Source organism: Aythya ferina (assembly GCF_964211825.1).
Source record: "Aythya ferina genome assembly, chromosome: 2".
Taxonomy (NCBI): Eukaryota; Metazoa; Chordata; class Aves; order Anseriformes; family Anatidae; genus Aythya; species Aythya ferina.
In genome coordinates, this window is record NC_140297.1 from 106,705,859 (window position 1) to 106,732,726 (window position 26,868).

At 37.6% G+C, this 26,868-nt stretch overlaps 1 protein-coding gene across 17 annotated transcripts in view; it reads left to right on the plus strand.

Annotated features, from left to right (window-relative positions):
- The window catches only part of PIEZO2 (piezo type mechanosensitive ion channel component 2), a 432,356-nt gene that overhangs the window by 284,636 nt on the left and 120,852 nt on the right, over nt 1-26,868 (plus strand). For all 17 annotated transcript variants that reach the window (XM_084508371.1, XM_084508373.1, XM_084508372.1 and 14 more), the window contains 3 exons: nt 6,260-6,422; nt 20,916-21,126; nt 24,128-24,341. In XM_084508371.1, coding sequence (XP_084364497.1) covers nt 6,260-6,422; nt 20,916-21,126; nt 24,128-24,341 — 588 coding nt within the window. The remainder of the gene's footprint in view (nt 1-6,259; nt 6,423-20,915; nt 21,127-24,127; nt 24,342-26,868) is intronic.

The window sequence follows — 26,868 nt, forward strand, 5'->3', positions numbered from 1 at the left end:
TGCTGTACTGGGCAACCTGGAGTTTGACCTTTGTTAGAAGATCAATGAAGAACCAGAAACAGTGGATGCTTTCAAAAAGAAAAATTGGCATAAACAAGCTTTTTAAATATTGCACATATCCGTAATTTTTTAATGTTGAATGTTTTCTGCAAGCAATGAAGTACCAAAATCTTGGCATGTGCATTTAGTTTGAAATAGCTGTGCTGTCTCTGCATAGCAGTGTTTGGAAAGCAAATGTTTGGTTAATACGTGGTTAAGCACTTTTGCAATACAGAAAGTGTTCTTCATTGCAGGGTATTTGTCCTGAGAAAGTGAAGTGTACTTTTGGGTTTTGAATCCATGCAGACATAGTTTGTAAGCAGTAATTAAGATTTTAGAAATGCTTCAGGAGCCCTTTGAACTTGTATGTTGGGCAGGTCAGTGCATGCTAAATATTTTGTAAGTACTTCTCTATGCATTTTTGCTTCCCTCTTCCTCCCACTCTCTTACTTTGCATGACCAAAGTTCTGTCAAAGTGCAACTTCAGGTATTTTGTGTAAAGCATACGGCATTTGGCAGTCACAGTAAGGGAATGTAAGACTGAATGGTCAAGTACAGCCATATAGACATTAATATTAATATGACAGTAAATTTGTACTTTGTTTATAACTTCAGTTTGTGGATGACCATGAGGTAAGGAAAGAACTAAAGGCAGACCCACCAGTGCTCAGCAACCTGCATAATTTGTGCGGCCTGCATATGACTCTGAGGGCCATAACTAGGTTGCCATTGGAACCAATATCAGATCCAATTAGTCATTTGAACCATCAGGGAAAAGCCACACCAACATGAATATAGTTTGCAAGTGTACAGGTTCCGTTTGAATTCCCAAGCAGTGTAAGTACAGAGGCAGACATTTCATCAAAGGGAAAGAGGACAAGGGGCCTCTTTAATTTATTCCCAGCTGCAGCCATCCCAAAGATCCACTTCCAATAGCAAGGGTCAGCAAGCACATCTTTAAGGCAATCTGTTTTCTAGCCTTTGGCACCCTCAGTTTCCACTATTTTAGGATCACATGGAGGATTAACAACTGAATCTGCTCCTTCACAGTACAGCGTAGCTCCTGTGTGACGCTGCCTGTCCACATTTTTAGGGGACAGTGCCTGTGATTCTTGGGCCTGGTTTGCCTCCAACCCATGTGATTACAGTTGCAGCTGAAGCCCATGGGAATTGTACTCTGCATGTATATATTGGTGCCTGCAGTACTCATATACTAGGTCTGCTTTGAAATACCAGGTGTCTCACAGTGACCAAACAAGATGAATGGAAATTATTATCATCTATGCATCTCTTCTGTAGTTTATCACCTGTTAACACAGTGTTACCTAACAAGTTTTATGAAATCACTTCATTAGAAAGCAGTCAGGTACTATTGAAAACCCCCAAGGGAACTGAATGGAAGTTTGTATAGCAAGCAGTGAATAACAATTTGGAGGAACTTGTAAGACTATGTTGAAAAATATGTAAAAATACATGTTTTACTCAGTATTCAGTATAAAATCAGGCTTTTTACAGAGCTTTGTTAGGAGGCATTGTTAGAGTTATTACTCAACATAAGCTTAACATTGTGTTATGTTGTTGATACTGAATTAATTTGAGTTCTGTTTACGATAGGATTTTTCCCTGGGACTTTTCTGTTTGTTTGTAATAAAATATTAAATATTTAAAGTTCAAAGATCATTGTTTTTCATTCTGTGTGTGAATTTTGTTTGTTTTCTTCACTATGGTGTTATTCATACTGCTTTATACATGAGTTACTATGCACTTTACTTTTTTCAAAGTAATGAAGCCATTGCAGTTTTAATTCTAATAGCTTTGGTGGTTTGCTGCTTTCATTCTCTGAATCTGAAATAATGAGGATGGTAATGTGTCTACTATTCTTAAGAAGTGAAATCAGACCAGATAAGGTAACATCAACACTTCACTGTTAACCAAAGCTTTGTGCAGTCAGTAGAAAAATTAATAATTCTTGTTTGTGAGAAATACTTATTCTGGAAAGGGAAAAAAATATATTATTTTCAAAAACTTGAATGCTATTTCTAAAGCATTCAGCAAATATAATGTTCAAATAATGCACTTTCTCCACAGCATTTGTGTTTTGTTTGACTGCTAATGAATGTATGCAGTTTTATCCTGCATATCTGCAGCTAACTCTATTCTTGTTGCAGATGAACAGGAAAATTTTGCCTAGTTATTTCTTGAGAACCAAAGAACTTCAGAAGTGGACCAGGGTCACACAGTGCTGGAAAAATTCTTTATAAACAGAGGAAATAGAGATGATGTCTTCTTAAAGTAGTTTAAATGTAAAATATATGAGTGAAAACACCAGGGGAACACAGACTGAGGAAACTACAGTATTAAGGATCTGTTGACTTGATAGATCAGTTTCACACGGTGATACAAAAGTCATAAAATCACTTGTGTTCCATAAAATTGATTTTTGTTAACAGAGAAACTCTTGCAACCCATAGTTGTAGTCCCCTGTCTTAAAAATTGTGTGCAATATATTTTACTTGATCAAGAGAAGGTAGAAAAACATTTCAAATCTCTACTTTTTCTGGTTATTTTTATTTTTTTTTGGTGGTGTTTTTTTGTTTGTTTGTTCGTTTTGGGGGGGGTGGGTTGGTACTGTTTTCTTTGCACACAGTAAGAACAAAAGAGGGAGAAAACCATTCTGGAACTGCAGATTATTGTATGACATTTCATATTATGTTTCAGAACATATGTCTGAGTTATAAGTTTCAGTCAAAGGTATCTATTGCAATTAAACTTGCCATATAGCTAAATTATGTAGTTTAGGTGAATAAATGATGTTGTAATAGCTGTAGATCAAGGGCTATGACCAGTTCATTGTATACTGTGATTCTTGCAGTGATTTTAAAAAGCTGTTTCTCTAGGAGATCCTCCTGAATAGGTTTCCTGTGTTTCTGGTTTAACTTCATCACTAGAGAGCCTTCTTTGGAGGGAAGGGCACAATGCATAGACTGTTATCAAATGCAAAATATGACCATGTGTGAATACGCAAATAAAGTGAGAAATGTTTGTGGAATGATTGCAGTATTTACCATTCTTTTTTGTACTGCCAGAGATAACAAGTGGGAATAACTGATTTTTGTTTTAGCTGTTGCTGTGAAGAACTGGGGAGCAAATTGCTTAGGGTTGAATGAAACAGTTTATTTTTCTGCTTTATAGAAGAATATACATTTCTTTATTTTCAAGTGATCTTTTGTTTCCTTTCTAATTATCACACTGAGGTCAATTTGTTTTCCTTTTCATGGGGAGATGGGGACAGTATACATTTGTGAATGGTTTTAGTGAATGAGCTATTCATGTGCAGAATTTCTCCCTGTTCTGTGGTTAAGTGTCACTGTTCAGCCTCTCTATTGCTAGCCTGAACTGCACATTACATCTTTCACAACAACATACGTAATGATTTATTTTGAAAAATCAGAGGCACTTGGTTTAGGTTAGTGGAAAGAAATGTGAGCCACGACAGAAGCAGTGCTCCCACAGGGGTCTCCCCTTGTTCTCAGGAGTAGGAGACGCTGAGGACGACCCAGCCTGGCTCCATGGGAGTACAATGTGAGGAAGGAGAACCTGGTGCAACTCAAAAGCACTGATTTTGAAGGCTTTATACTTGTTCATGTGGGCATGGTTGAAGCCGAGGATTTGTGCCTTAAGTTTAGACATGATGCAAAATTAATTTAAGACAGGACTCCACACCTGTGTACCAGAAAAGCCTTTTTATAAGGGTATTACATATACGCGATCCTTTTTTCAACGTAAGACTGGCAAATGTATACTATTCTTACACTAATTAAAACTAGTTTCATGTGTTTTTTTTTTTGTTTGTTTGTTTGTTTGTTTTTTAACTCTTTCTAAAAAAAATGCCCAAGCGATACTTTTCAGAATCAAGAATTCATATTCTATTGGGATATATTTAGGAACATAGCCTTAATAGGCAGTTTGCAGCATAGCAATAAGGATAAGTGAAAATAATTAGTTTTTGTTGTTGGGAATACTGGGTGTATTGTTGTTGGGAGTTTAGTTTATTAAAAGTGTATTTTTTACTACTTTCTGCCATAGCAGAAAGTGCAAACTCAGTGCCTTGACTAGCTAATCTTCAATGACAATAAGAGCTACAACACTGCAAAATGAGCTGACATGTCAAGCTTTCATGTTCTGTAATGTTAAACAGATTGGCTGTCCTGTCATACCAGTTGCCTCTACAGCATTTATTTTTTGAAGCAGCAGCACAGGAAACGTGCAAGCAGTCCAGTGAGGACTTAGCCACCTAATTCTTTTACAAGCCTTCCAGTTTTTTTTGTTTTGTTTTGTTTTGTTTTGTTGTTTTCTTTCTTCCTGCTTCAGTACTACTTGATGCCATTAATGAAACATTTTGAAGCTACTTAGCTGTCACAGCATGCATGACCATTCCAAATTAATCTACAACAGCAAAAAGCATGCAAGGAAGAAAGTTGCTGGTTGCACAATTGCAATTTCTTTCTTTTCCTTTTACAAGGAGTTGCAATTTCAAATCTTAATTATTTTTCCTTAGCTAGCACCTTATCCGTTTATTTTATGTCTGGCTCTGAGCGTGGGAAGAAAAAGAACTAGAGCTTGAATTTTCCCTCTCCTGTTTTGAACCAATTCTGTAGTACTTCAGAGTCTGTTTTGTAGTTGTGCTACAGTGCAATATCCCACTGAGCTGCACACTGGTCACTGCTTCCCATGATGCAGTCATTCCTACCTATTGAAACAATATTAAAGCTAGCCTCTGGTCACTTTATCCTACTTTATCTGGGCATAAACTGTTTGGCAAGATGTACAGAAGTGGAAAAACCTCGGTCAGCAGTAGTAATGGTTAAAAAAAAAAAAAAAAAAAAAAAAAAAAAAAGTAGGAATTGATTTTAATTTATATTAAAAAGATTCCAACAAGACAGCAAGGTTCCAAACAGTGGTCATGTCCTGATCACATAATAGGCATTTTAAATATTCCAGATCTGCTAGCAGGCTGGCTAATTGCAGCAGACGCAGGTAACTCCTTCACACATAGCTTTTTGTCTAAAAGTGTTATGGTAAAGAAAGGCCAAAGGGGATATCTTCTTTTCTATCTATAAAACAACTTAACAAGGTTTTATACCTTGGCAGCTTCAAGGCTATGAAGAGCCAGCCTAGCTCCCTCACCTAAACACAAGGAGCTATACAGATGCTTCACCTGTCAGAACTGATTATTAGAAATAAAGCCCTAAAAAAATCTGTTAAAATCACAACTGCATATCTAAATTGTGTTAACTTCATGATTGGCAGGTACACGCTTTATATTTTCAAATCATTACAATTATATCCTTTCATTAATAAAAGTTAATAGCTCAGTAAGCACATGTAGCAACTTAACAAACTATTCATTGTGTCACTAAATCTGAATCCAAGTTCTCTATTTTAACAGTGAACCAAATTCTGACCCATAAAGCTATATTTCCCAGCCTAAACATTTAAGTCTACACAATAAAGCAGTGCAATTTCTTTTGTAAATACATGTCATTCAGTCTTGCAGATGTTAGAGAAGTTTTTCTAGATGGGGACCTAACTCTTTCTCAACATTTAAATATTAGTACTTAAGTGCTAATACTTAAATACTGGGGGAAAAGAGAGGTATTCAAGAGGTCTGGTTGAATAAAACATATTAACATATTAAAGTTGTAACATAATAAAGCATATTAAACATTACAAACCCAACCATGTCACCCCTCAGGAGTGATGTGAATGCTATCTTGTATTTGCTTGACCACTCTGGTAGAGCTGGATGCTATTGTCTGTGCCAAGAGTGGCAATAGAGGAATAGTGATTAACACACATGGATCTTCTAGGAACTCACCCAAAATGTTTCCTGTTGTATTTGAAAGACATTCCTCTGTTGCTCACCACAAAATTGATTCAGACTTGTGTTAATCAAAATACTAAGTATCAATAAAATATGTGAACTCTCAGTGGAAAATCCTTTATTCTGTACTTCTGGAGAGCAAAAATTGCTGCTTGTCTAAAGTTCCTCGATCTTCTTCATATTTCCAGTATTCTGCAGCACTCTTATTACTGTGTTTTGGGGGTTTTTGTTTGCCTTGAGCTAACTTTCTGTTCCAGTTGAAAATGTCATTAGAAGTAACAAATGTTTCTTTGTTGTTCTTTTTTTTTTTTTTTTTTTTTTTTTCATCCCATACAGTGTGAAAGGAGCAGATGCTGGCAACGTGATCAGACTATTTGTACCAGACATTGGGATGTTCATTGCAAGCCTGACAATATGGCTCCTCTGCCGCAGCATGGTTCAGAAGCCAGTAACTGAGGATGCAGCACAGTGCAACACGCAATTTGAAAATGAAGAAATGGTATCAAATACACATTTCTGTCTGTCTGTACAGCTTATAGCTAATAGTGAGCTTTGGTATTCTTGTTCAAGTTGTATTCTGAAATGGTTTGTGAGCATGACATATGCTACGTAAATTTACTTTCAGGAAACTAAACAATTGATTTTGAAGTGGAAAAGCTTCTGTTGTTAATGTCTTGAGAAAACAAAGCAGAATGTGGAAAGTGATAGATTTGCTACTGGAGTTTTCGAATTATTCTGATTGAACAGATGATCACAGCAGTTGATCACAAGGTGTTTTTTCACCAGAGCTGCTGGTCACCTCTGACAAGTTTTTGTTACATACATTGCTCAGTTTCTTACATAGCATCCATATTTCCAAACTCTGTATTGAAGAATATCAGCAGCATTTGAGTGATCATCAGAAATGACTCTCTTAGAGAAGAGAGATTGTGCATTACATTTGTGGAATAAGTTACCTAAAACAGTGGTTATACAAACAGTGGAATAAGCTTGATGATGATTTTTGCGAATGGTTTAGCTGGAACTGTTGACGTGCTGGTGAGAAGAAGAATGGCAGAGACACTGAATGCAGAAAATTCCACAGAAAGAGGGAAACGATTTTATAATATTAAAAGCCACAGTGGGAATTTAGCCCAGGGTGCAGAGGGATTCCCACTACTACTCTTAACATGTTTTTTATCGGACTGTCTAGCATGTCTTGCGTCTCATTTTCTCTCTTGTTTTACGTATGGGTGGAATGTTTTTTTTTCTTTTCTCTCAAAACTCAAGTTCTAGGGGAGACAGTTAAAAGTTGCTCACTTCCAATAGAAATTGCTCTCTGAAGTGGGTAAAACATTTAGGGGATCAACTGCCCATTTTGGTGCTACTGGAGAGGGGCAAAAATCTCTGTGTGTTGCTATGTTGTCTGGACTGTGATATTGCCAGCAGCTAGGCAGGTTTCTAGCACAAGACAGATCAGTGTCAAGACTGTGCTTTACATTCGGTTGCTTATAATTCTTATGGGCTCTCCTTACATCTGAGAATTGCCTGAAGATTGCACCTTTTAAATACACACTGGAGAATACGTAGACTTTGGTGTGATCAGAAAACATGAGGTTTTGCCCTGTCTCCGGGAAGCCAGTTTTATCAGCTTTAAATCTGCTTTATCACTGGAGCGGTGCAGAATGGGTTTAGCAGCAGAAAAGAATCTGGGGCTGCGTCCATAAGAGCAGACACCTGAAGAACTGAGAAGAGTGGCTAATTGGCACATTTTGTGTTCAGTCTTTCTCTCTTAAAAGAGCTACTTTTTACCAAAGTGGGCTCTGAGAGACTTTTATGAAGCCCTTGATCTCATGGATAGAAAATATGTTTGCATGTGCATAAAACAGGAGTAATCTGATAGCAGAAACTCAAAAGAAAGACAAAAGGACACGCTGAGGTTCCTCTGAATCTAGACAATGTTGTTTAAATACTCACTTTTGGGTTAGTTCAGAGCCTAGAGTCTGGGTAGGAGAAGGGAGCTCAGTCTCCTGGAGGAGATGGGTTCTGGCTGCCAGGCTGCATTCAATAGACTCTGCCTGGAATGCAAGGAAAAAACTGAGCTAACCAGCACTGATCACCCAGAACAGAGGGCAGCTTTAAATTGGATGGTCATAGACTCGCAGCTACCTCAAGGCAATCCACTGGTGCAATTAAATGTGCCAGAATATTCCACAAAGGTAGAGTGTGTGGGAGAAGAAAGAGAAAACTTTGACTGCAAAGAAATACTTATGCTGGGCAGATGGAAATCTGCATAAATATATTTTACTTCTTCACATCAAAACCCAGCAAATATTATTTATATTCTGTGATCTGTATGTATTATAGATTATTTAGTGAACACAGCAGCTGTGTTTAGATATAGTGGCACCAAAAATTCTTCTTTTTTTTTTTTTTTTTTAAATGTAATAGTTACTGTCATGTGAGGTGATCCCCAGTGCTTTGAGAAATTCTGATCTTCACAGCTGAAATGATGGATCTACATCAGAACAAACTGCTTGTTTTTTAAAAATAGAGTGAAATGGAGAGTGGAAAATTAAATACCCATTAAACACATTTTTCCAAACTTCAGCTTTCTCTTTGTAGGTGTCTGCATATAACATCCTGGAATCTTTTCTGCCAGTTAGGAGAAGGCTGCAGAAGCAGCTGAATCCGCTAGGAATTGGCAGGGCTGACTGTAAGGAACCTAATGCATATGCAGAACATGCAGCTGAGTGTCTGAATTTTCGAAAATATTGGCATAGTATGAAATGAGCCCAAATCATGTGGGTTTTACTTGATAATTTTCAATTCTTCATTAGTAAAGTCCACTGGAAAAGGCAAAAGTAATTGATCAGTTCTTTGACTTTGGCATTAGCTGGCTGTGTCTGTGTATTGCCATGGCTCTGTACTGATGCTGTAACTCCATTGAATTAGCAAACACTAAATGAGTTACAGCAATAACTGCCCTACAAACAAACGCTTCAGGAGGAGTGTTGAGCTTGGTACTGTGCCTCCAAGGGAAATAGTCCTGGGTTTATTAGACCAACGCTACAGCCAATTCCAGAGTTGAAGAGATTTTGCTGAGAGTTCCTGCCACCATTCATCAGAGATTCATGATATGAGATTTTGTTAAGAATGCATCGGCTGATTTGAGCAGTTTCAACAGAACTGTAAGAGAGGTGGCTTTTCAGGTTGCCAGATGCCTCGCCACGGGTAGTTCTGTACATTAAGAAATCAGCACTCTGACTTACAAGCAAAAGCAGAGAATTTGTTGTACAACTTTACCTTTTTGTGTGATATTTCTTACCCTGAGCAATTCTCAGACCTCTGCGGTTTGGGGGAGCATGGAATACTTTGGAAACAGACTAAATTAAAAGAAGAATGGGTAGTGTTCCTACTCCTTCCAAAATTAACATATAAGAAAACCTTAAATAATTGCTTTAGTATTTCTGAAAGTGACCTTTTCAAAGCTCTGTGTGAATCCATCACATCTCAGTTTTTACATGGATATGCAGAAAAAAATCATGGAGTTGAGTAGCAGTTTGTGGTACTTGACTCTTTGCTGTACTTTATCATGGCAGTAGCCTCCAGAAACCAGCTGCAGAGCACAATGGATCGGATTGCTCACAGGTTAAGATGCAACTCAAAATGAGAAAAAGTATCAGAATCTAAATTAAGGACAACAAGGATTCATTGAAAAATGGATGTCCTTCTTCATTATACTGCATCTAACTTTAAGGGAAACAGATCTCCACCAGAAAAGTGTATTCTACAGAACAGAACTAGGGGGAGGAGGTTGGAAGGCAGTGAGAGACTCTCAATTATTTGTAAGTAACGCTATCCCAGGAATAAGCAAAGAGTGTGGTTTTAATTAACAGTGAGTCATGAAGTAGGAAGGTCTGCCAGATACCAGGCTGCAGTCCAACTCATTACCACCCTAAATGGTTGCACACTTGGAGCAAACGTGTCTGCAGGCCTTTTTTATTAGGGCTCAGAAAATTTAAAGCAGGTGAATTCAGCTGGAGACAGGCCCGGATTGCAAATGCCGAAAAGCACAATGCCAGTCACGAGGTGTAAAAGGTGAAAGAAAATGAGAGAGAACAGTCAACTCCCAGCTGCAGCTGAAAGTATGACATTTTTGATTTGGTGCAGATGGTGGCTTATATGCCAAAATGCAGATTCAGTATATACAGTCTGATAGGTATTAGAAAGGAAGTAGCTTTTTCTCGAGACCGTGGATGAATTGCCTGATATCATAAGTGACAGGGAAAAAAAAATCCTAGTGAGATTGCATAACTTCAGCTTTACAAGAGGTGTTGATCTTAATTGAAATAAACAGTTGTAGTCTTCAGTGCAGCTTCTTCCATGGCACTTGCTGCCTTGCCTGTTCAAGCTTGTTTCTCATCCACGCTCTTCTAGAAAGTGAAGGGGACCGCTGGGTCTAGACTTCATTCCATAATCTGAGGCTAGCATGATCCCAAAGCCTTCGCCCCTCTCCTTTTCTGTGGAAGACAGAAATTTGTTTGGGACCTCAAAAAGAAAAAGAAAAAAATACCTAGAGGAAATTGTTTTAAAATATACTAAATTGTGGGAAGAACATGAGGAGAGCTTGGCTTGGGCTGGAATTGGGAGATTCTCACTTCAGCCACAAACTTGTTTTGTGTCCTTGAGCCTATTACTTCATCTCAGCTTCTGTGTCCCTTGGCAAACAGGGACAGTCATAATGCTGTTTTCCAACTTTGTCTTTCTAAGCAGTAGACTGAGAGGCTAGGGCTATTTGTCCTACGCCTACATCAGGCACGTAGTACGTTGAGAGCTCTCTTGATCCAGGTCTCACAGTGCAACTGCGATATGTACTGCGATATGTATAGGCAAGCTCTGAGAGCTACACATGTTCCATGCTTTGTACAAGGACTTCAAAGTCTAAAACTTGCCCATTTAGACCAGTGTCCTTGCTGTACAGGAAATAGCTGATACCTTGTGGGTAACCACAATAAGCAGATAAGAGATAACCTGTTTTCCCCATCTCTGACATTGCAATTTATCCTGATCTCTCCTAGTAAGAGACTGGCTTTAATCCTAAAACATGTGGTTTCATATCCCTTCCAAAAATTTTATTGTTAATTATAGCTACTCTGGATAATCTTGTTAAACATATAATTATCCAGTCCCTTTTAAAACCTCATTAATTTCTTGGCTTAGGTAGCATCATGAAGCAAAGACTTCAATGATTTAATAACTCCTCTCTGATTTTCTTTTAAATTTAACACCCTTTAATTTTATAGAACATCCCTTGTATTACATGTTGTAAAACAAGGTGAGATGGTATAAGAAAAATTAAATTATTTATTATCTGACATATTTTTTTTTCTTTAAAAGGTAATCCCTGTACTTTTTTTTTTTTTTTTTTTTTTTTTTTTTTTTTTACATTTCTTTGGTCATTTTCATTATTTGTTCTCTGAAACAGATGTAGTTCTGCAATATCCTCTTGAGCTACAGGTAATATCAATGCCTCAGCATTACAGGCAAGGTTTATTGTTGATCTGAATGATGGCATTATTTCATTCTTTGTTAGACTCAGAGACTGTTAGATTGGGTGAATCTACTAGTGCATCATCTACCTGAACATCCTGTGTAATATGAAGAACTAGTTCAGACTAGGGCACAATTTTAAGAAAGATCTTATGTCCCATTCCTTGTAATTGCTGATGCCTCACTATTTTTTGTGCCTGCAGGTCTCCTTTGAACTTTTTACAGTGGGGCCCATCACCCTGTTTAGATGATCATCCTATTTTTCTGGGATGAGCATAGTTTTATTGAGGTTATTTATTGCTTTGTATTTATCTTAATGTAACTTTATTTTATCAGAATCAAACATTCACCTGCCTTGATTAGCTCTCAGCGACATGGAGCCCTATGTCCATAACTTCCCTAGACATCTCCTGTATGCTACATCTGCTCCTTCACTATTTGCTTTTCTTCAGAGACAGTAAATAAGCATTCCAGCTATTGCAGAAAATGCTACAAGTGAGAAAAGAGGGAAAAATAATTTTTCAGATAGGAAAGGAACTTTTGGGATTCTTTTAGCTTCCTGATGACACCTCATTTGTTTTTTATTTTTTTCCTCTTTACCTTGTCTTTTTTTTTTTTCTTTTTCATTGCCATTTCTATTTACTATAGCATTAGCTCACCTTTTCTAATAAAAATTATAAATGTTACAATAATAATAAAATATTATTATAAACATTATAGACATTAGAAGTATTTCTTCAGCTTTGACCTCTGGAGAACTGGTCCAGAACCAGTTAGTCTTAGTGTGCTTTGAACGTGGTGTGAGTAAGATTTAATACCTTATTTCTGTGGTTTAAAGACAGTAGGTGAGGTTCCCTTATCACTATGCTTGCAGTGTTTGTAGTAGTGAAGTTTGCCAGACCTTACCCAGCTGCCTCCCTCAGTAACGACTCAAATGCATCTTATCTTAACAGGGGTCAAAAGTTTACAAGTTACATTAGCTTCTTGTTTGATGCACATGTCTTTGGATAAGTCTTAACGCAAATATGCAATTACACTACAACAGTGCTTCAGCAACATAATGTTGTATAGTGCAATATGTTACGTTTTACCAAATGCTGTTAGCCTGTTCAGCATGAAACCTGTCCTGTTTAGCATGCACCTGTCCTGATTTGGTTAGAAAGAGGACAGATGTGTGATGAAATTATTCCTGTGGCAGCTCTTCATTGGGCTTACTGGTTTGCCCTCCTAACAGTCCTCAGTTCTGAGTGTTGAGGTACAATGCTGTCAGCCAGGAGAGCAAAATACTGGGATAATGTTTCCTTTGGACATTCTAAGTGATGAATAACACAATTCAAGAAGGGATCTGAATTGACTCTCCTAGTGTTTCAGGCAGCTGTATCATACAATTCCCTCTGGAAGGCTGGAAGCACCATCTTGAACACAGGGCAGTTTTTCTTCATCCCATTGCTCTTGGCACAGTCATGTTCTATAATTTTGTTTTTCTGGTGGTTAGAAAACCTCTAATTTAGGTTGTACATGTATTCATAACTGCATTATAACCCTTTTAGTTCGTGTGCTCTTTTGATTCAATATATTCTTTCCTTGTCCAGCATTTATTTCCCTGATATTTTGGGAGAAAAGATTTATTTCTTGGTTGCTTGTTTTGTAAGATGAAAGAAGTCAAGCAATTTTGGATCCTGTTGTAGGTTAGATATTCTATTCTCCTGTTCATCCCAGTAATCTGTGGCTCTATAGAGCAGTACTAGAAAAGTACACAGGCTACATCTATAAGAGCTGAGGCAATACTGCAATAACCACAGCATTCCAGTTGGGCTATTTATTGTGCTTCTCAGCAAGATGGATAATGGTACAATGTGTATATTTCTTAGTCCAGGAATTACTGCATATGGGTGCTATGCAACTTCACATACCTGCAGTAGCTCATTTAGAGTTTGTACTGAATTGTGCCTTGTAGTCATAACCCGACTCTTCCTATTTCCTTTTCACTAAAACACCATGTTTAAGCATCTCAGGCCAAACCACTAAATTCTGCCTGTGAGTTCCCTTCTCTTTTGCATTTGGCTTATATACCTAACAGCTTTTTGAAGCTGAGATGTGAAACTGTATTTCCATATTTGCCAAGTGAGTCTTGTGCTGAAATCACTTGATGTTTGCTCAGGTGCGGTAGGTACATTGGGAAGTGAAATAATCTTTGGTCCTCTCAGTACAATATCTATTGTATACAGGATTTAATGAGTTGTCTTCCTGTTATGCTGCTTCACAACTATGGTCGTCTTTCTTTCTTTTTCTTTTTTTTTTTTTATTTTTTTTATTTTTTTCATTTCCTCTGAATCTCTAAATGACTCTTCCAGTAAATACCCTGATCATTTTTTTTTAATGAATGACTCTTTCCCAAAAGAGATTTTGCTATTGCAATTCATGTCAATCATTACTATTAAGTCCTATAAAGACATTGACAGCTATTTTTGATGGCACATCCCTGCCAATTTTATGTAGTTCTATGTAGACTGTAAACACAAGATTTAGCATGTTTTAGATCAGTTATAAAATTCTTAATTAAGATCATAGGACTTAAAGTTAATTTAGGACTTTTCAGTGTAATATAAATTTTAGAGTACCATTCAAATTCCAAAATGCCTCTCTCTTATTACTTAACAAATGCTTATTGCAGTTGTCTCACATTTGATTAGTTCTGCTCATTTAGCAGATTTATTTATTTTCCCTGAAGTTATTCAGTGAAGTACTGATTGAGTATAGACTGCAGAGTCCTGAGAGTGGTTTTCTTCTTCTGTCTGGGCTTGTGGTCCACAGCCCTCCCTCCTCTATGCATGTGTAGGGGAAGGTTCTGTTGACCCATCTGAGCTTGCTTTGGACACTAAATGAGCACTTCTTCTTAAGGAAGATCCACTTGCTGGGCAGCCCCATTTCTACAATTCCCCAGTTGAATGACATGGAAGTTATTAGTATGAAAGTTTTTGTATCTATTCTGTGGTTGAAAAAGCAGGCAGGCTCCTATTCTCACATGTTGATGCTTTAGGAGGACTGTGGAGTTCCCCACTTTCTTGCAAAATTAGAAATTCAATAAATGATTACCTTAGTGTGGTTTAGTATTAATGGCAGGTTAAACCTCCAGTCATTTATATTCCATAAGGGTTTGCAGTTCCTTTGATGGTAAAATAAATAGCACTTAAATCTCTGTTTCCAGACTCATAGTTGGATCTGTCTAGAGAATATTATGTTATTCTGATTAATTTTTCTATATGCATTTTTAGGGTATATTTAGAGCTGCTGCTGCTACTACTAGTTAGGTAATGAATTCCTCCTAGTCCTGTAACTATCTAATTTCTTAAAATTTATATTTAAGAGCTTTTTGGATACAAAAAGGCTTTTTGAGCAAGCTTAAAAGTAGGAACTGAGCCATGTTTTGATATGGTCCATCTCAACTGAGTGCACCAGCTTAGGCACTGTGAAGGAAATTGAACTAAAACCATGTGATAGTAGAGAGGGAGTCTATTCCTATAGCTCTTCTGGCACTAACATGGTTGAATCATATGGCTTGTCTCAGGTGATTCCTAAACCCAGCAGTTCAATATGTGTTACATTTTTAAATGAAGGGGAAATCCAGAAGATTGGTCATAGTAACAGCTTGAATGGCTTATAAAAGATGTCTAATAAAGTGTTTCTATGCTGCTCTGTCACAGGTACAGAATAAAAACACGATCTCTAGCTAAAGGTGACAAAGTAGTTACAAGGTAAGGCTGCTGCGGAGGGGGCCCAGGAAGGAACAGGCTCCAGAAAGCGTCTGCTTGCTGGGGTGAGTTCTGCAGCCCTGATGGTAATGCAGAGGCAGCATGAGTGTGCTTAAATCAGCGAGCTCCAGCCCTGCTCCTCCAGAGGTTGTTCCAGGCTCTCGCTCATAAAGGCCCTGTGCAGAGTGCAACCACAGGACGGGCAGGTTGCCTTGGGAGCAAGGGGTTGTCAGCCCTGGGGGTGCTGCTGGGATGCGTGGTTTCTGCCATCTCAGGTACTGCTGCCTGCATTAGTTTAACCTGGCAGGCAGCTCAGCACCATGCAGCCATTTGCTCACTCCCCTCCGGTGGGATAGGGGAAAGAATCAAAAAGAGGTAAAAGTGTGAGAACTCATGTCAAGGACAGCATAATAAGAATAAAAATAATAATAATTAAAAAAAAAAAAAAAAGACAAGTGATGGACAACATGATTGCTCATCTCTCAACAACTGATGCCCAGCCAGTCCCCAGGCAATGGTAGCTTCCCTGGCCAAATCCACCCTTGGTTTTATTTTTCAGCATGGTGACACACAGTGTGGGACATCCCCTTGGCCAGACTGGGCAGCTGTCCTGGCTGTGTCCCCCCCCCCAGCTCCTGGTGCACCGCCAACCTCCTGTCTGGCAGGGCAGCATGAAGAGCAGAAAGGCCCTTGGCTCTGTGCGAGCACTGATCTGCAGCAACTGAAACATCCCTCTGTTATCAACACCGTTCTCATGAAAAATCCAAAACGTGGCACTGTACCAGCTACTAGGAAGAAAATTAACTGTACTGCAGCTGAAAGAGGACACTACTACACTACTACACAATCTAATTGCAGGTCGTATTTCTACTGCCTGTGATCCACACACTGGAAAAAAAAAGTGTCATCTCAACATTGGCTTGGATAATGAGGCTCATCACTGCAACTCTCTGTAGCTTTTCAGATGCCCACATAATATACACGTAAATTGAGCTGACACAGCAGAATCCATTTAACCTTTGTTAAAAGTTCTGGAAGCAACATCTTAAAAAAAAAAAAAAGTTGGCAAAGTTCACCTAGCTGTACATTTTTCTCAGGCTTGTTTTTCATTTTCACACTCCTCTCTGTTTATTTCCTGGTACTGGCTGGGAGGAAATGTCAAAATACTGCAAAAGAAGCTATTTGTACAGCATTTATCAGCCAACTGGAGGGAGGAAGCACCTGAACTCTCATGAGAACTTACTCTTGTGAGCTTAGCAGCACACGCTTGAAAGGTGCTGATAATTAATGCAATGCATTCACAGGCATAGAATTTGTGTTCATTTGGGGAGACTTACGTATCCTTAGTTAGTTAAAATTTTGTTGCTCATTTGGATTTTTGAATCATTGCATTCCTTTCCTTTCTAGAATTGTAAAGTCAATAAAAAAGCAAATTTGTGAAATTGTGTTTACAGAGACAATAGCAGTAAACACAGGTACAAAGCAAGGAATGTTCTGAAGCAAGAATGGGCTTTTGGTTGGAGTTAGAGCTTCCTGTTAGTAAATATATCTCTGGGACTAGAGGATATCTTTATGCAGCAGTGTTTATACTGTACCAGATGAAACATGTAAAAGTTTGATGTTAATAAACCAGCCCCCAAAGTAGCTAATGGACATTCTGGCCCTGGCTGCAATAGTAGCTGCTGTAGCTGCCACAGAGGCGATACTGTTTCCCTGCCTGTGCTCTATCTCAATTTGGCAGTTTAAAAAAATGTTTTACAATAAATACTCCTGGGACTTGCACACGATTGCTGAAAAACCTAAACTGCATTTAGACTGTTTATAAAAAGTCCTGGGGCCCTGCTCTGCAGAGCAAAGGTCATGGAAACACATGTTTATGACTTCACAAATGCTCTATACTCCGTGAATGAAGAAGTTTATTTGATTTAATCAGCATCCACAGGGATCCTGTAATTGCATAATAAGTAATTTATTATGGAAGTAAAAGTATTTTTCTAACTGTAGCCTATGTAGCATGGGTTTGTAGCTTTGGACTAATCCACGTAGTAAAAAGAGCTTTGCAAAACAGTCTGACTGGAGTAATGGTGTTCTATGATGAGCGTGTACTTGCATGGCTATTTAATCATCAGAAAGTGTTAAAACAACAGGCACATTATCACCATGCTGGATGTAAAAGCTGTTCACTGTTTGCCTGCCATTGGCAATTTGAAGTGTTTGATGTGAAAAGCTGGAAAACTGTCGCAGCTAATCCAGTTGGTTGGTGGTGGATATGAAACCAGGGGAATCCAAAGTTTGTCTTTTTGATATACACTGGAACGTGGCCTTTCAGCTACTTCAGAAAAGGAACACGGCCTTCCGGCTACTTCACTTCACCTTGGATACCAAATTGCAAAGGGATATGCTTGTATACAAAAAGTGAAACCTATGGTTGTTTATCTCTCAAAGACTTTTCACTGAAATAGTCATTGACTAGGGCATGAATAAGACCACTACAAGATAGAATAAAGGTAAGGACATCCTTAAAAGCACTTCTGAATAGCAAAGAGAGATGCAGAAACTGATCAAGTTTGTTAGCAGAAACTAAACCCCTAATTTGTGCCCATTGCCTCTTGTGGTACCCAGTAACTGTAGAAGAAGAAGCAGGCACAGGCTCTGAGCCCCAGGCCGCACTTGTGTGCTGTGCGGGTGGCCAAGCACTGGCACAGGCTGCTCAGAGAGGTTGTGGGGCCTGGCAGTGGTGCTGGGTACCCTGCTCTGGGTGGCCCTGCTGGGGCAGGGGGCCTCTAGGCCAGCCTCACCAAACTCGTCAACTTTCAAGTTTTTAGCTATGCTTAAAATACCTCAGTTCCTGGAAAGTTTGGACCATCATCTCCTTCTCATCAGTATCCTAGCTGAGTGAAGTAGTCTCCCTCCTAGTGCTTTTCCTTGGCCATGCTGTTTCATGTGTGTCAGTACCAGATTATTAATGTCGAACTGTTAAGACAAAATGTAGCCTAAAGGTTCTTCTGATCAATGAAACAAGAGTGATTAGTCTTGTCAAGTAAAAAAAAAAAAAATATATATATATATATATATATATATGATCCTTCTCATCATGATAGGAAAATCTAACAAAAAAAAAATCTGATGACAGCAAGGTGTGAAATTCAGCTTTCGGAACCTGCGATGAGGGGGAAAAGACAGTAAACATTAAAGTCCCAGCTTTCATTGGGCTGTTTTTATGTGATTTTCTTACTTCTCTGTCCTTGTATTTATCTTGTTCTTGAAAGTATTGCATTTTTTCCTCCAATTTATACTTGAAAATATTTTAAATGTTATATATTTCCCTCAAGAACTTCTACTTCCATATGGATAATATATTTTTATTTTCTCTTGTGACTCTTCAGACTTTCATGTCTTGTTCCTGCATATGTAAAGTACTATATTAGCGATTTAGACAGAACTCCTATTCACTCTAAGCTGTAGAAAATGTATCACTCTTGTCTTCATGTTCAGTGATAGAAGAAGACTCTTGATAGAGAAGACTCTTGTCTTCATGTTCATGATATTCATACAGATACCTGTCCTCAAAATCTCCCTTGGAATATCTTATTTTGAAATTATTCCTTTCACGTTATTTTAAGTAATTATATGTTTTAATGCTTACTGTCTTCAGGATGTTGAAAGCTCTAGCTGAGGAAACAATGGTCTCCTTCACACAGGTACATAGACCTTTGTATAGCTGGAGTGTTGTCTCATAACTTCTAAATACCCAGCAATCCCGCTGATTCTCTTTGGTTTGTGGTGTGAACACTGTTGAAAGTTTCACTGTTCACTGGAAAAATATTAAGCTAAAGGCACAGAGCAGTAGAGCCAGTCCAGGAGGAGCGTGACTGAGCATAAGAGGACTAGGAGAGGAGCAGATTTATCTGGTAATTACAGCCTAAGCAGAAGTGATTATTACTTTTGCCCTTCTCATTGAAACAGCTGTAGTAGAATTGAGATCAGCATCTATCGTTCAGACTCCTGTCACCATTGTTTCTGACTATTTAAGTAGCTCCTGTCTAAACAGGAGCTCAGAAAGGAGCTGCAACAATGAACAGACTGTAAACTTCTTTGTGCTGCATGTCCTGAAATACATATAGTTAGTGAAATAGCCAGTTATGTCCAAGAGAAAGGTAGATTTCCCAGATCAGCCCTACTGCATTTAATACATATTTCATTGTCTGTGAAATAGATGCTCTTGAGAATGAGTGGGCTTTTTCTGGGCATTCACAACATTGGTAATGTTCCAAAGTAGGAGGAGATAGTTGGCACCAAGCTTAGAGGTGAAATGAAGGAGCCCAGAGAGAATTTTTTTCCCTTTGGGAATCTACATAACAAAATGATACTGAAGAATTTGGTTGAGTTAAGCAGGCTTAGAGTTCAGCTATTCCTACTGCAATCTTATCTGTCAGTGTGGAATTTTTTGCTGCCAAAAGTCACCAATAAATATAACATTGCTATTCTAATGAAAAATATCAATAATCTCTCTTTCTCACTTTCACACACACAGATACTGCTTGGCCAGAACATTAGCTAATATAAATTCAGATTAGTGCCAAAGAAGCTATGATGTATTACAGAGTGAAATTCTGGCTTGAAACTGTTACATTTATATATATATATAAATATATATATATGTGTATATATATATATATGTATGTATATATGTATACATATGTATGTATGTATATGTGCCCCTTTGTGCCACTGTGAATGACTAATATTTCCATAAATGGTATCTCTGGGTGGGCCTCCTGCTAATCCTGGTGATTCTCACAGTAGGTTGATGATTTAGTCTGCATCACTCAAGAGCTCTGTATGTCTTCTGGTCTCCAAGATACGATGGAGACTTGATGGTGAAGGCCACTGCCAAATCCTAACAAACCACTCAAGTATGAGAGACCTTTTCCCATTTCCTTCTTTTCCTTTTTCCATTGTGCAGTTCTAAGCCACTGGTCTCATTTCCCATGCTAAGCTGTTGCAGATCACTCAAGCTTTCACTACTTCTCTCCTTTTGACTTTTTCTCCTTTTTTTTTTTTTTCTTTTTTTCCAACATCAGCCAACCTCATCATTTCTCATTCTTTCCCCAGGTCTCTGCTGGACATAGTTTTTCTCTCCCAACCTGCCCTTCTGTCACCCATGAGCTATCTGACCATTTATCTCAGCCCTTGTTGTTCTGTCTCAGATCATTCATGCTCAGGTTTTGTGTTAGAAGTCTGAGAAAGGGTTGAAAAGTGAGGTTAGCTTAGGAGCATCAACCAGAAAGGCACTTTGGCTTAGTGTCTGAAGCTTATATCCGAAGAGGAGTTTGAGATTATACATTGCAAGATGGAAAGAATGCTGAGCAAACCAGATCAAATTTCATATGGAAATGAACATGCAGCCAGTTGTGCGTGTGTCAGAAGACTGAAGTCTTTCTGAGACAACTCTTAACATCCTTTTCTCTTGATACAGATCTGAAGTGGGAGCCATCAATGTACAACTCTAGCTTTAGTACATCTTTCATATTTCTCTTGTTCCTTGCATATAGTCAGAGATTATAAGAAGACTTAATTTTTAAATATTTTTAATCTTTTTTCTTTTTTTTTTTTTAATGTCAAACCCCTTTCTGTCTCTTTCTCTTGCATTCTCTCTCTCTCTCTCTCTCTCTCTTTTTTTTTTTTTTTTCCCCCTCCTTTTTTAGGCTGTAAGAGAAAAGTTGGAGCCAGATGATGCTTTGATGTATGAAGAAGATCTGGATGATGAAGACGGTGCTGAAGGAGAATTTGAGGAAACGATGAAATTAAAATTGCTGCGTAGAATCGCTTCCCTTGCATCCAAACTGAGGGAGTTTATTGGCAACATGATAACCACCACTGGAAAAGTTGTTGTTACAATTTTACTTGGTTCAGCAGGTTGGTGCATTTGAAAAATTTCCTCCAGAGCCCATTAGATTATTAATTTAACAAATGAGTTTTCAGCGCTTTGGCACCTGCGGGAATAACAATGGAAATTTTTAAGGGAAAAGAAATTGCTGCTGATTTTATTTAAATTAACTTTTTGGCAGGCACTGGAGTATGCTGAATTGCTTTATTTTTTTTTTATGCTACTGCTACGTGGACCTATCATTCTGCATGTGACTTTTACGTTTTCTGTTATAACCAAATGGTGAATAGTTGCATATTATAAATGGCAATAACATGAATTTATAGATTTGGTACTGCCAGTTCCAAGTGTAAAAAGGAACCGTATTCATATAGCCTTTAAAAAAAAAAAAAAAAAAAAAAAAAGAGAGGAAGAGAGAGAAGGAGAGAGAGAAAGAAAGGAAGAAGGAAGGAAGGAAGAAAGGAAAGGAAAAGAAATGATTAATAGGTGAACCATGCAGTGTATAACAAAAGTGTGTAGCAGAATTTACAATGATTTTTGATGTGATTTTAATGTTGGTTGTTTAAAGTAGCTTTTTTGATATGATACATTAACAGCGTATATAACGTTTTCTTTAGTAATACATAATCAGCTACAGAGAGAACTGAAGTACACAAAATTATTGTTGGTTGTAGTAAATTGATTGAAAATATGTTCCTGCAGTTGTAAATTAGCGTTTATCTGCCTATGTGATGTTTAAACAGGATCCCTACATATGAAGCATAAGTGCAAGTGTATGAGTAACATAGAAGTATGCTAAAATATATATTAAAAAAAAAGGTGGTATAAAATTTTTTGGATGACAAGGACAGGACTGATGTGGATTTTTCAGTGAGGTAGGCTGTTTCACTAATGCAAACTCATCTAACAGCCCTAGATGTAGCCAAATTCTAAGTAATAAAAAAAAAAGGGGGAAAAAATAGGCTATGTGGATCACAGTGGAGAATGACATCAGGGAAGACAGATACCATGAAAAAGAATGGCTGACAGGTATGCGCAAATGGAAATTATTTCAGTGTCTTTCTGAAGTTGCATGAATATAAACAAAACATAACCAGTGGAAGATGAAGCAGAAGTATCACACATAAGTGGTAGGAGGCATTTTCTCAGAGTGGCATTGGGCAGCTTGTCTGCATAATTCCAAAACACACTGAGGACTGGGAGGTATTCAGAGGAAAGTTACAAAAAGGGCTTGAGGTCTGGGAAGCCTATATTCCAAAGAGAGACCTCAAGCTTAATTAGTTAAATACTTCCATATTCACTGTGCCAAGAAAAAAAAAATTATATATATATATATGAATGATGGTTTGATTGCAGTCTGCAAGTACTGACACGGGTACAAAGAACCTACATATTTGTGGCAGACATTTAATCTAGCAGAAGTTATAATGTGACTCAATATTTAAAACAATTTGAAACCGGAAATAAATTTTGAATTTTTCACAGACAAAGTAATTTGCCGTATAAACAACTTATTTATGGATATCGCATATTCTTCTCCTAAAGTGTTTAAATTAAGACAAAGTATCTTTCTGAAGGAAGCAAATATAGAGTTATAGGTTTGAGGCAGAAATTACTGGGTAAAATTTTATATCCTGCATTACGGAGACAGTCAGAATAGATGATCCCTGTGGTTCTGTCATGCTTTTAAAAGTGCAAGCCTATGGAAAAGTCAGCAGATTATACGCCAGAGCAGAAACAAACACCCTAGGCTGAAGATGTAGTCTGAAGCATGATGTAGAAGGTTGCAAGAATCATACTCAAACAAAATTACCATGAGTAAGGATCCTTATGGTACACATTTTGCCCAGCATCCCATGCTTGTGGCCAGCTTTTGACAATTTCTGCCATTAAAATCCAGAGTGAAGCCCTCTGCCTTCTGAAACCCTTTCTGTCCCCTGCTGCCTTGCAAGGACTCTGCTCTGTGAAAGCTGGGGACAGAAATGTTTGGGGCTACCATTCGGGCATGTCACAAGTCTGTCGGGGAGAGACCCCCTGGAGCACAGCAAAGGCAGCTGTGGCCATACCGGAGCCATGGGGCACCGGGAGCCTGCAGATCTGTCCTGAAGGAAGGCAGCATTCAGATGCACTAGTAAAGAAGTTAAAAACAAGTGGGGGCAGTCATCCCTACATAGTTCTCTTAGCTTCAGTACTGTTACTGCAGTGACCCCACTAAGCTGCTAAGCTGCATGTAAGCTCTCTATGTCATTTTCTCCTGGTTTCCACTCCTGGACGTGTATATCTTTCCTGCTTCCTCATTTCTTTGTGGGATACACACAGAACATCAGATTTCCTTCACCAATCAGACATTTTAACAAATGAAATACTCTGCTACTTGGGTAAGAGCAAAATCAATATACATAGGTACGACAGCAGATTGCTTGTCATATGCAAATTTCAAGTTTCTATGAGTTATAAGAATAAAAAAATCTACTGAATATTTTCTAGATAGCTTTTATTTTCACTATATGTATCTTTTTTTTTCATTTTTATTAACTCAAGATACTTCAAGATTTATATGACAAGGCTTTTTACTGTTCATTCGTCGTGCCATTTTAACATCGTATACTTACAGTTCATTTTGAAATCCAACATGCCAGTGCTCTCAGGCAATGTCTCCATTGGTTGGCCTTGCAGCCACATTTCTGGTTTTCTCCATGCTTTGCAAAACATCTTTACAAATGTGAGAGAAGATTTCATCTTGGAGCAAGGTCTGAAGCAACGTTGTGTACAAAGCCCAAAGGTTTACGGATTAAGTGAATCAAGAATGGATTAAGTGAATCAAGAAAAAAAAAAAAAAAAAAAAAAAAAAAAAAAAAGATCCTTTTAGTCTCCCAGCTAATAGCAATCTAGCAATCTTAAGAGCTAATTCTAATAATTAGCATAAAACTAACTAGATTAAGTTGTATAATGCACTTGTCAGACTTAAGTATTAACCAAATGCTGGTGTTTCCCACACTTTTCCAACCCTTCAAATTTTTGTTTTGACAGGTATGATGGTGCCATCTTTGACCTCTGCTGTGTATTTCCTTGTATTTTTGGGCCTGTGTACATGGTGGTCTTTTTGCCAAGTATTTGATCCGCTGATATTCAGCTGTCTGTGTGTATTAATGGCTATATTCAGTGCGGGGCACATAATTGGACTTTACCTGTACCAGCTACAGTTCTTCCAGGAGGTTGTTCCACCAAAAGATTTCTATGCCAGGTGAGAGAAATTCCTTTCTTGTTTAGTTGTGGACAAATGATGCAATGTTCTGTTATTGCCTGTTGTTGAAGATGGTCTTCCACATAATGCTTTGACAAAATTTCTGTGTCACTTTGGGAATCATCATGTTCAGTCTTTGAAGAGTGGAAGTAAAACAGACTGAATGTTTTGGATGATAGAACAGTGACAGTCCTGTCTGGGCAATTGGATACAGAGGGAACGTTAGAAGGGGAAGGTGATTTTTTAAATTTTTATTTGTATATTTTTATTTGTATTATTATTTTATTGAGGCTCGCATGTGAGTGAGAAGGACTTGGTTAAGACAGGAGATAAAGGAAACCAGTGGCAGCATTGATGCAAAGGCAGTGTATGCATGTATGTTTTTGTTATAGGAAAAGAAATATTCTGAGGTCTAATGTAGTAGTGTCTTAACTGAGGCAAAATGAAAGTGTGGCACCATCCTTGTGTGCAGAGACTGAGGGCTGCTGTGGTACTTCATCTGCTGTGCATAATACTAGACTGTTAATATAAAAATTCTCTGTGGTCATGCAGAACATGCTGATCTTATGTTCATACCAAAAGCTGCATCACTTCTGGGTCAAAAAGCAAGTTAATTTCTAGTTACTGCTGCAGTAAATATTAAATGGATGTGACTTTTCTGACCCTTTAATTTTTTTATGTGCTTTTATACTGGCGTCTAAAAGAAGATGAAGTAATAGATGTGTTTTATTCCTTACTATTTTATTTTATTTTTTTGCTGCTGGATTATGACTGCAAATTTTTTTAATGGTATGTGTTTATAGTCGTATAGTGTTTCCTTAGATTAAATTAAATACAAAACTTATTTTTATTTCTAGTAAGCCTATTGCTCCTTATAAGTATTATAAGTTGAAAATGAAGAGATATCAGATGTACTGGGGTGAATCAATTAATGATTCATATCTTGGTGTACTTCATTAAAAGCAGCAAAAAATGAGCTGCTTAGCAACAGTAGTTGGTACTTTACCAGTTATTTTGACATTTTATCTTGTACAGATTAATAAATGTGTGTTCTGTGATATTGGAATTGCTGACTGGAGGAGGCTGATTTTGGAGGGCATAGCATTACCAGGAAAATCAGAAATGGTCTACTTCGTTTAGGATCTTTTGTGCCACCTAGAGGTCAATGGAGGAGAATGGATAATTTCTAGTAGTTCCGAGTTGCTAAACAACTCACAACTTCCCTGAAATCTTTGTTACTTTCTCCGTGTATTAATAAAAGAAACAGAAATTATTATTAATCCAAATATGAGGTTATCATCTTACAATGTTTTATCACCAGACAGTAGTAAAATTTTATCATGGCAAGGAAGTATGTTTCACAACATTTTTGCTATAAAAATCTTCAGAAGCATCATTTGTAAAAGCTCTTTTCTTCTTTTTAGTATTTTCGTTACAAATTTTAACTTATTTTACTTTTCAATTAATTTAGTCTCAAGCTTAGTTTGTATATTAGGTTAATTTTGTAAATTCTACAGTTTATGATTAAATTTCTTTCAGTGCAAATATACCACTTAATTTTCATCACTATTTTTTGAAATGAAAAGTAAGATTGCAAGAAAATTATTACTTCACTGAAGCACCTTCAGAGTGTCGGTAAAAAAAAAATTCTTGTGTTGGGCTTTGGAACTTTTATTTATCTTGCTAGTCTTTGTAAGCGAAAATCATGTAATCTTATTGTAAACTTCCTCTTGAAACGGTACGGTTGTGTACTCTGTCTTTTATATATATAACATGAAGAACTGATGTTCTAAATTACACAGGAAATCATATTGGAACATACAAAAACTGACAGTGACTTCGACAGGAGGTGTGGTGATTATGTTCTTTCTTCACTCGTGGTTCAATTTTCTTTGATCTGATTTTAGGGAGATGGGTTTGAAGAGCATCATGACAGGTGTTATCAATGCTTGGAGGTGCAAATCTGAGTGTAAGAAAAGCTACTAATAAGGTTTTTAGTTATTGGAGTAGGACTCGGATGTAAAGCAGAGGCTAGAGGAGTGAAAAGTGAGAGACATACTGGAATGGTACAGAAAAATATTTTAGCATTTCTCATCTTAGAAGAAATTTAATACCTTGCTATTTTATGTACCATCTTGGTTTAAAGTGAAGCTAAGTTTTCAGAGTTCCCATTGATACCAGTGGGTGGCCTACATTGGTAAATTATATGCTGAGAAAAGAATCTGATTCTCACTATTTTTCTCTGCTATTCTCACCCAGAACATGCTATTCAATGTCTTTTTTTTTTTTTTTTTTTTTCAAAAGGAAAATAGAAGATTGTTCTTATACTTACTCACCTGAATGAACTCTCCTTATTTAGTTGAAAAATATTCACTGTATGTAAAATTTTACAACAGGTACATGTATTTGCATGCCTTAGTTTTAGGGCTGTTATAAGTGGACCTTTATCTGTAAAAGAAGGGGAAAGGAAACATAAAGAAAAAGGGCTTTTATTTCTCCGGGAAGTTTTGACGGCTTGTCCCCTAGG